Source organism: Ixodes scapularis, unplaced genomic scaffold (assembly GCF_016920785.2).
Source record: "Ixodes scapularis isolate PalLabHiFi unplaced genomic scaffold, ASM1692078v2 ptg000080l_1__unscaffolded, whole genome shotgun sequence".
Lineage (NCBI taxonomy): Eukaryota > Metazoa > Arthropoda > Arachnida > Ixodida > Ixodidae > Ixodes > Ixodes scapularis.
In genome coordinates this window covers 962,463-972,887 of record NW_024609909.1, presented here as the reverse complement: position 1 = coordinate 972,887, position 10,425 = coordinate 962,463, and the positions used below count along the sequence as shown (strand labels likewise).

The window sequence follows — 10,425 nt, the reverse complement described above, 5'->3', positions numbered from 1 at the left end:
AACCGTGCGCAGTCACGCATCACGGATTGCTTCCTTTTGTGAACGGTGAAGATAAATATCCTTGAACTCGTCACTCATATGTTAGCTCAGTGCACATGTGCCGCCCAACGCAGCGCTGCACGTAAGTACTCCATTTAGTGAGCTTTCGTTCATTCGAACATTGTTTAATTCGAACAAATTTTCAGTCCCCCTCGAGTTCGAATTGACGAAATTCGACTGTACTACGACAACAGAAACCCACGGGCCTGATGCTGGAAGAATAATTCCGTGGCCCGTGAGGTTTTGCAGTTGCTTTTCAAGGAACTGTGCGTCCTCAGGAGCATAGCTGTATGGGCTGTGGCTGTAAGACAAGGCATTTGGCAGCAGGTCTATGCGATGTTGCATGCCCGTGAAATGCCCCAAGTCGTCTTCGTGGTGTGCAAAAATCATGTGGTGCTGGGCTAGGATTTCCCTTATCGCAGACCGCTGGCTGGTAGTCAACTGGTCTCCAAGCATGGCTGGTGGGAGATCCGGGTGAATATCGGCTGGCTCGGTACCAGCTATGGCGGCCAAGAAATTGTCACCAGGATTACTTTGTGGCACTGAGTGAGTTTCCTTGGCAAGGAGTTGCCAGGCACCAAGTTGCCGAAATCGGCTTGCTCTAGCGGCCAAATGGAGGTGCAGCCCATAGCGCAGTGAAGGGTGTAGCCAACATTGAGCTAAACGTCATCACCATTACCTCTTGTAGCACTGGTGATGACCTTCTCTCGGCGAATTTCATGGGTGACATATAAAATAGTTAAAATAGTAAGCAAGAAGCTGTACAAAAATTGAATTTTTAAATAAAAAGGTGAAAGTCGTGTACAACTCTGTAACGCCGAACTAGAGCGCAGCTCTTGAGGAGGAGGAGGGAAGGGTACAGAGGGGGGTCATGTGACCTCGGGGGAGGGGGGGGGTGTCACGAGATCTGGGGTAGGAAAGTCACGTGACCTCCCCCCCCCCCCCCCGGAGGTCACCGAAGGTACCCGAGGTCCTCCTGAAGTCCTCCCGAATGAACCCGAGGTCCTCCCGACGTCCTCCTTAAGGAACCCGAGGTCCTCTTGAAGAAACCCGAGGTTTTTCCAAGGTCCTGCCAAGGAACCCGAGGTCCTCCCGGAGGAACCGGAGGTCACGTGACCCCCCCTCCCCGAGGTCCTCCCGAAAGAACTCGAGGTCCTCCCGAGGTCCTACTGAAGGAACCTGAGGTCCTCCCGAGGTCCTCCCGAGGTCCTCCCGAGGAGCTGCCGGAGAAACCTGAGGTCCGTGACCTCGCGGGGGGGGGGGGGGTCACGTGACCCCCCCCCCCCCCTCCCCGAGGTCACTGAAGGTACCCAGGTCCTCCCCAAGGAACCCGGGGTCACGTGACCTTGGGATGGGGTCACGTGACCTCAGGGGGAAGTCACGTGACCTCGGGGGGGGGGGGGGGTTCACGTCACCCCCTCCCCGAGGTCACCGAAGGAACACGAGGTCCTCCCGAAGGAACCCGAGGTCCTTCGGTAGAACCTCGGGTTCCTTCGGGAACATTTACCCATAATGCACCGCGCAATTACGCCGACGGCAACGGCGACGCCACTCAAGCTTGAAACGGCCGCCTAAGAGCTGCGCTCTAAAATAAAGAATTAAAATGCTATAATTTTTTCGTTCAATGAAAACAGAATCATGTCACCTAACGACAATACCGAGACATATAAGTATGAAGCATCTTCATGTTTCATACTTTAATAGATATGCAGTTTCTGCACATCGATAGATATGCGGAAACTGCATATCGATTGATTACAAGTGAAATTCATTATTTAATCGGAAACGTTTTTTTATTCAGTTACGGCAGGTTGCAGTTCTCTAATATCAAACACAGGTGGCAACACATGTTCAAGAAAATCTTGATTTGCACCTGTCGTCATGTGCCGCTTGGAACGCCACACGAGAAACAGAAACGGCGCAAGACGTGTGGGCGTCAAATGCCTGAATGCCCACAGTGAGCGAGCCGGTGATGTGGAAACAACAGGCACGAGGCTGCAAGTATACCACAGCTGCCTTTGCGCTGTGGTTTAAGGGACTAGAGGACTACGATTATAGGAGTCGCCATTACATCAGAACAATTTTCACATTTCGTTCGGACCACATATCCTGGAGACGCCAGCTCAAGGCGTAGGCAGCTGCTCCATTGCACGAGAACATGTGCAACGGTCCGCGTTCCCCAGGGAGCTTGTGCATCGAGAAAAAAGTGAACGACCAAGGATATCAATTTTAGAAGAAATAAAAATACCACACTGTATCACAGTACCACCACACACGATTTATTGCATTCGTGCATGGGCCTGAAAGGCGACCCCATCGCCACCTGTTGGTGCAGAAACGCACTAGCCAAGGTTGGGCTTAGCGGCTGGGAGTTCGTGTACTTCTCCCAGAAATAGCACACGGCCGGTTGCCTTTTCGCGGATGTAGAAGAGAAAAGGTCTATTCACTGCGAAAGACGGTGGACCACTTTTGTTAATTAACACCACTGTTGCGGCGGTGGCAACCGTGCCATCTTCATTGACCTCGATGGCTGCCTTGTGCTGGACTTCGGTTACCCTCAGCCCTCTGCCGCCAGTGATTCCCGACAGATCGGCGTCGGAGAAGATCGAACGCACACCCAACTTTCTCAGGGCAGGGATGAGGCCGTACTCCGTTTCCAAGTTGAACTTGGGAAGTTGAATCTTGACAGTTTCGTTTTTCAAACTTCCCTGGATTTTTTTAATGGTCTCGACAGTTATGGCGTCCCGTAGTTTGGGAAGTCCCTTTTTTTCATGTGGAAGCACGATTACCATGCAGTGTCTGTCCCCTTTGTAAGACAGTTCTATGGCTTCAAAGTCGGGTGCAGAGGTGAACGGTACCTTGCCGTATCGCGTCATGGTTTCTACCATAACCACCTCAGATCCTTTGTTATGAAAAGGAAGAGGGGAGGTATTGTTAGGATCGAAAGAGGTGTTCCATAGTCCCTTGAAGTAAATGGCATTGAGAAGCGCCATTACGGTGTCTGCGGGAATTTGAAAGCCTGAGATCTTGCCTCTGGTCTTGTTCTTCACCCACTCATTAACCTCGGATTCCATGGCAGACTTTTCTGCCCCAACGTCCACCGACCGGAACATTGCCGCAAAGGTGTCAAAGAGCTCCTTCTGGTAACTTTCGAAGACTTTTAGAGTTTTCTCCACAAAGACTGCATTGGATATCATCAAACTTACATTGTCATCAGTCTGCTGTTTTGCCAGAATCTTTTTGTAAGACTCCAGTATAGATTCTCTGTTGGACAGTCCTGCCGCGGTGTGGCCGAGAGCAGAGGAGAGTTCCGCTTCGGACTTGCCCCTGGCGCCGGCGTAGACCATGGCGAGTGCAACGGAGATGCTGGTAGGCGAGAAGAAGATGTTCGATTCCGGTGCTTCGCTGGACAGTTCCTTGAGAAGCTGGAGGGCAAAATGGTTCTGGGCTCGGGCGAGCTTCATGTCGCTATCTTCAGCATAGCATTCGCTGTCCCCTGCTAGCAGAACAAACAAGACGAGAAAAACCTTTTCGGCAAGCACCATCGAAACTGGTCTTTCGTCTGTTTTTCCACGTTCCTTATTGTGTGTATTTATTCGTTCATGAACAATGGGCTTCTTCGATCGTGGAAACCTTCGGAATATTTGGCCAATGAAACAAACGCATATCCACGTATATTTTATAGCTGCTCGTGACGTGTTCATCAGTCAAGGATACACGGAATCTGTAAAAATAAGTATCTGCAACCTTCAAGCCCCAAGAATAATAATTTTATATTCATATTATAGTGATCCGTGTTCGAATGCTGTCATTTATTGATCCGGAGCTTTGTCAGGTTCTCCACTTGCTTGCCTCAGTTGTTTTATGGCGTCATTAAAACGGGCTAGAAGTAAACCTTTCTTAAGATGTACTTTGATGTTTATTACATTTACAAGCTGAGCGGTGCAAATTTCTTCGATTCGATATTGAACTTTTAAGAACAATAACCACAACAAATGAATTGCTGTTTTTTTTTTAATTTTGTTATTTAAGGATACACGGAATCTGTAAAAATAAGAATGCGCAACCTTCAGGCCCCAAGAATACTCATTTCGTATTCATATTATTGGGATCCGTGTTCGAATGCTGTCATTTAGTTTTCCGGAGCTTTTGTTAGGTCCTGCACTTGCTTGCTTCGCTTGCTTTATGGTGTCGTTAAACGGGCTAGAAGGAAACCTTTCTTAAAGGAGGACCAGCAGAAATATTCTTCCACCTGGCGGAAAGCCCTCCTCGCCCTCTTTTTTGCCCTTTCCTTCTTGTCTAACTCTATGCTGGGGGGGGGGGGGGGAGGGTCCCCTTTTGTATTGGGTTCTTCTGAGAGGATAAGCGTAGGATAAGCAGGATTTTTGGCCCCTCGCTAAGCCTAGCACTCCGGGTGGATTTTTTGCGAAGCTGGAAGGGTGCACCCTAGCAGTCACCCATTTGAGCTGTCAAATATGTTTGGCTGTAGCCTGTGGCAAAGTAAACGCTTACTGGAAAGCTGCAACGCATCCCCACACCAATTGAACATATTTTTCCTACTTATTCTCGGTTTCTCAAATAAGGAGTGCAGAACGCATGCACGATGATGTGGCGGTTTCAATATGTAAAAATGATTTGCATGTTCATAAAACGTTCAGCATCCTCACAACGCCAGCCTATCACGCTCAAACATGCCTCGAATGGATTGAATAATGCGCCAACAACTAGGACTATTGCTGAATCAAGGTTGAAGAGAAGAAAGAGCTATAGCAGCTTGTAATTTAATAAAACAATGATCATGAAAGTACAAGCGCATAAGATGTGGCAATGAATACGATGAACTATTAAAATTATAGCTGGTCCAGGAGTCTTATATCCTTAAGAAAGTTGAAAATACACTTGTGTGGAATCAACGGCTCATCGCTGAGTAAAAGGGCGAGATGTAATGGTGTATGCTCTTGGTAAACCTTAGCGAAGTGTCTGTGGCGTTCTTGGTCATACAAAGGGCATACAAGTAAGATATGTAGGATGCTTAACGGAATGCAGCAGTGTTCACACCCCGGAGCATCCTCCCCACGCAAAAGATGCCCATGGGTAAGACGGGTATGACCAATTCGCAGTCGGCACAAAACCACCTCATAAAAACGCTCGCGGTGTCGTGCACTCTCCCATTCCTGAAGTAGTGGTTTTACTGCGCGCAACTTATTGTTTATTTCTCGGTCCCATTCCTCTTGCCACTTGCGTCTTATGGAAAATTTCAGAAAATGCCTATAGTCTCTGTAAGGTATTTTCCACAGGTCGACTTCTCGATCCTTAGCAGTACATGCTGCTGTCAGCATCCTCATTTCCAGCAATTCCGACATGTGAAGGAACCCAGCATAGTATTAGTTTCTTCTTCCGTTTTGCGGCTGAAATTAGTCTGTTCCTTATTTCTATTACAAGTGGATTGCGATCATTTCCCACTCTGGCAAGAGCTCTTAAAGCACTAAGTGAGTCGGTGTAAACAATTGACTTGTGAAGCTTTTGTTTGAGGATCTTATCTGTGGCGAGGAGCAAGCCATAGAGCTCTGCCGTAAAACTACAGGCACTGTCATTTATTCTCCGGACAAGCTGCATCCCAGGCCCGATCACTGCGCAACCCACAGAGGAATCAGTTTTACTACCATCAGTGTAGAAACGTATAAAGTCGTGATACAGTACTTGGAGTTCAAGGAATTCTTGTCTCAGGACTTCGCGAGGAGTGTCTTTTTTGTTGAATTTCGTTAGCTCCAGTTCGCACTGAATTGGAACTAGGTCCCAAGGGGCTGCCAAACTCAAACACTGTACAACTGGAGGCAACACGTTCAGTCCTACAGACTCCGCAGAATTGCGAACCCTCATGGCAAGAGGTGGAACAACTGAAGGCTTGTTACTGAAGGTTCGCTCGTAGCGTATTCGTTCCATACAGTGTAAGGTTGGATGGTTAGGAACCGATCTAATTCGCATAAAATATGTGAAGCCCAGTTCAGATCTTCTTTTCTCTAGAGAGAGCTCGTTTGCTTCTGCGTATAGACTGAGAACAGGAGATGTGCGAAAAGCACCAGTAGCAAGCCGCCACCCCTGATGATGAACAGGGTCCAGCATTTTGAGAACCGATGTCCGGGCAGAACCATACACAATACAACCGTAATCAAGACGGGATCGAACTACCGACCGATAGATACGCAAGAGACAAAGACGGTCAGGACCTCAGGACACATGCGACAGGACCTTAAGTATATTAAGCGATTTAAACCATTTCATCTTCAGGCTCTTGACATGCGGAACAAAAATCAATTTGGAATCAAATATAAGACCTAAAAACTTGTGTTCAGTTTTCACTGGGATAGGAACATCATACATAGTCAAAAAAGGTTCGTGCAAAACTCCGCGGCGACGTGAGAAACTCACACAGACGGTCTTCTCAGGAGAAAATTTAAAACCGTTGACATCAGCCCATTTGACCAAGTTGTTGATTGTGAGCTGGAGCCGACGTTCACATATGGATGGATTACAAGACGATACAGAAATCTGCAGATCATCGACGTACAGTGAGTACTGAACAGATGGAGCTATTGCGCGGACAATTGAGTTCATCTTCACAATAAAAAGAGTGACGCTAAGTACACCACCTTGAGGTACTCCATTTTGCTGCGAAAATTCTATAGAAAAAGTTGTCCCAAGCTTCACGCGAAAAGTCCGGTTTTGGAGATAACTCTGAATGCCACTTAACATTCGGCCCTGTACACCTAAGCTGAACAGATCCTGCAGTATGCCATGGCGCCAGGTTGTATCAAATGCCTTTTCCAGGTCAAAAAAGACAGACACAATGCTGCTTATTTACAAATGCCTCTCGCACAACAGTCTCAAAACGAACTAGGTGGTCGACCGTGGATCGTCCTGAACGAAAGCCACATTGGTACCTGTCAAGAAGATTATTACTCTCCAAATAAAACATCAGCCTTCTTTTGATCATCCTTTCTAATGTCTTCGAAAGACAGCTAGTTACTGCTATAGGCCTGAAGCTGGAGGCACAGGCAGGATCTTTTCCTGGCTTTAAAAGGGGGATAATGACGGCAGCCTTCCAGGACAATGGGAAAAGACCCTCGACCCAAACTCGGTTGAAAAGATACAAGATGAGCTCTAGAGTAGATGGATGAAGGTGCTGAAGCATTTGATAGTGGATACCGTCCGGTCTAGGGGCAGTCTGTCCGGACGAATCGAGAGCCATCTGCAGTTCGTGCAGCATGAAAAGAGAGTTATAAGGCTCTTGCAAACCACCGGTCGTAGGCACAATCTTTTTTTCTGCATGTAGCTTATGCCGCCTAAATGATTGCGTATAGTGTTCGGAACTAGAAACAAATTCGAAGTGCTCACCAAGAATGTCAGCCTGTTCGTCAAGGCTTGCAGGACATATTCCATTCCGGCACAAGAGTGGGACAGAGAAAGCGCCGTAGGAACCCTGAATTTTATGCACGCGGTCCCAAACTTCCTTTATAGATGCACTGTTATTGATTGAAGAGGCATATCCTCTAAAGCTTTGCCGCTTGGCTTGTCTTCGAATAAACCTTGCCTGGGCCCTTTTTCTTTTAAAACCAATCAGATTACTTGGAGTAGGGTAACGCCTAAAGATACCCCATGCACGATTCTGTTCCTTTTTTGCCTGGCGGCAGTCTTTATTGCACCACGCCTTCGGCCTTTTTGGGAGAAGCGAGGACGTCATGGGAATGGCAATGATTGCGGCCTGTAATATGTGTCGAGTGATATGCAGAGTGACATCATCGATGGAAAGATCATCAAGTGATGAACAAGCTAAAACTGAAGAGCTGCTAAAAGTTGCCCAGTCAGCCCTCTCAAACTTCCAACGAGGGGTACGCGTTTGAAGACCAGCAGGAGGACTGTTAAACTCTAAAATAATTGGAAAATGGTCACTTCCATATGGGTTTGGGATGACCCTCCATGAAAACAGCGAGTATAGTGAAGGATGGCATATAGAAAGGTTGATGGAAGTAAAAGTCCTGGTCGCTGAACTAAAGTGTGTGGCTCCTTTAGTGTTAAGTAAGCACAGTCCCGTGGAAAGAAGAAGACGTTAAACAGTGCTCCTCTAGCATCCCGTTTACCACTGCCCTACAATGGGTTGTGTGCATTAAAATCGCCTAAAATTAAGTATGGAGCCGGGAGCTGACTAACAAGATCCTCTAGCTCTTCGTACTGCAGCTGGTATCCCGGTGATATGTACACTGAACAAACAGTAATCACCCGGTCTAGCAGTATTCGGGCAGCCACAGCCTCGAGAGTGGTGCAGAGAGCCACTTCGACAGATGGGGTTGTGCGCTGGGCAACTACAGCAACACCCCCAGACGCCACAGAGGAGTGCAACCTATCTTGTGTAAACACTTGATAATGGCGGAGTACATTTGACATAGTTTCTTTAAGATGCGTCTCCTGCAGACAGAAGGCAGCAGGGCGGTGTTCGTCTAATAAAAAAGTGACATCATCATAATTACAAAAAAGCCCACGACAGTTCCACTGTAAAAACAGAGACATGGTGAAGATTAAAACTGGAAATTAAAATTAAAATTATAACTGGCCTTTAGGACACCGCAAGATAACTAAGTGGAGACTTGCTTATGATTCATTTCTAAAGGGACTACGATCCCTTTGGGGGAAAAATTCTAGGAAGTTTATTTTTCTTTTCTACGACCTGGAAAGGTACTGATGACTCAGCACCTGAAGGGACCAGGTCGCCGTCAGAAGGTGGCATGCTCTCATCCATCATTTCATCTATTGACTGCTGGCTTGCGGTCGAGTATGCCTCGTCCAGCTGGCCAGGCTTTCGAGAGCTGGTCGAGGCAGGAGTGGGCAAAGCCCTGCCTCGGCCTGAAGAGCGAGCAGACGACGAGGGTATCCGCTCCAGCTCCTTAGAGGAGGTGGTCTGCGACGGACCCTCTTTAAGGACTGAGGGTGGTGCGAGAGGCACCACCCCTGATGCCTTTGGAGGGGATAACTCCTTTGGTGCCATGGTGTCCATTGCCTCCTTTAAGAGAGGCGCGGCAGCACCATTCAGGGACTGTGAACCTTTTGGATCCAACGACAAACGCGGTCGTGGAGCCGACGTGGGGGGGGGGGGGGGGGGGCAGGGGGTGTCGGCGGGGCTGCCAGGTCTTTGGGACAGACCTGGGTTCCCACCGAGGTTTTCGGTGACACGCCCCCTGTGCGTGTTACCGTAGCGAAGGATCCTTTCTGTAGAAAAGAAAGTCGCTTCCTGGCCTCAGGAAACGAGATGTTTTCTTTTACTTTGAGGGTAATTACTTCCTTCTCTTCTTTCCATTTTTTACAAGAACGGGAGTAAGCGGCGTGTGGTTCGCCGCAGTTGACGCAGTGTGGTGGGTTTGCGCAGTTGTCTGACGGGTGATCGTTCTGACCGCACTTGGCGCACGTGGTCTTGCCCCTGCAGCTCTGGGCACTATGGCCGAACCTCTGGCAATGGAAACATCTCCTGGGGTTCGGCACATATGGCCGTACTCTACAGTTTAAGTACCCAGCCTTGATTGACTCGGGAACTTTGCTCAACTCGAAAGTCAAAATGACATGTTTTGTTTTGATCTCTTGCCCCTCTCGACGAAGGGAGATTCGCTTTGCAGCGACAACTCCTTGGTCACTGAGGCCATCTACGAATTCATCTTCTGTACTTTCGAGGAGGTCATCTTCAGAAATCACACCTTTTACTGTGTTCAATGTACGGTGGGGAGTGACTGTCACTTTATAGTCAGAAACTGAATTTAGTGATAGGAGTGCTGTGCTCTGTTCACTGGTTTTAATCTCAACGAGCAGATCTCCGGATGTCATTTTTTTGGCAGAGAAGTTCTTTCCAACAATGGACTCAAGTGTTTTGGAAACAAGGAATGGTGACAGTTTCGCCAAAGGTTTCTCACTCTCAGAGTGCATCACAAGGAATCTTGGAAATTTTTCTGCAGATCTAGTAATATTAATCGCATGTACTTCGGTGCGGCCCCTTTTGGGGGGGGGGGGGGAGGTTTGGGGGTTTATGGCGCAATACCTACGAGGCCATTTGCGCCAAACAAATTTTAGGCTTCATTGTACTACAAAGTGGGTTTTACAAACGGATAACCAAAAAGCTAAAATCGGTGTAAAAGGCCAACACTACCAAGAAATTCGATTACTCGTTCAAAAGAGAACAGAGGATTCTCGCCCAGAAGAAGAGCAGGATGAAATGGGATATGATATTGAAAAAATTGAGGGAAATGAATGCGGCGCTTGGGCTCAAGGCTGGGGCACAACCACAAGATATGCAAAACAGTGAGCCTATCACCACACTGATCGCAGACTGGTGGATCTTCTCCGGAA

At 47.9% G+C, this 10,425-nt stretch overlaps 1 protein-coding gene across 1 annotated transcript; it reads right to left on the bottom strand.

Moving 5' to 3' along the window:
• Positions 1-2,381: 2,381 nt before the first annotated feature.
• On the bottom strand, positions 2,382-3,584 carry LOC120835960 (intracellular coagulation inhibitor 3-like). The gene has a single exon (XM_040221761.3). The coding sequence runs from the start codon at positions 3,582-3,584 to the stop codon at positions 2,382-2,384; it is 1,203 nt and encodes a 400-aa protein (XP_040077695.2).
• Positions 3,585-10,425: the final 6,841 nt, after the last annotated feature.

Excerpts from the sequence above, each read along its gene's own strand:
- LOC120835960 (XM_040221761.3), bottom strand. The coding sequence starts at position 3,584 with ATGGTGCTTGCCGAAAAGGTTTTTCTCGTCTTGTTTGTTCTGCTAGCA.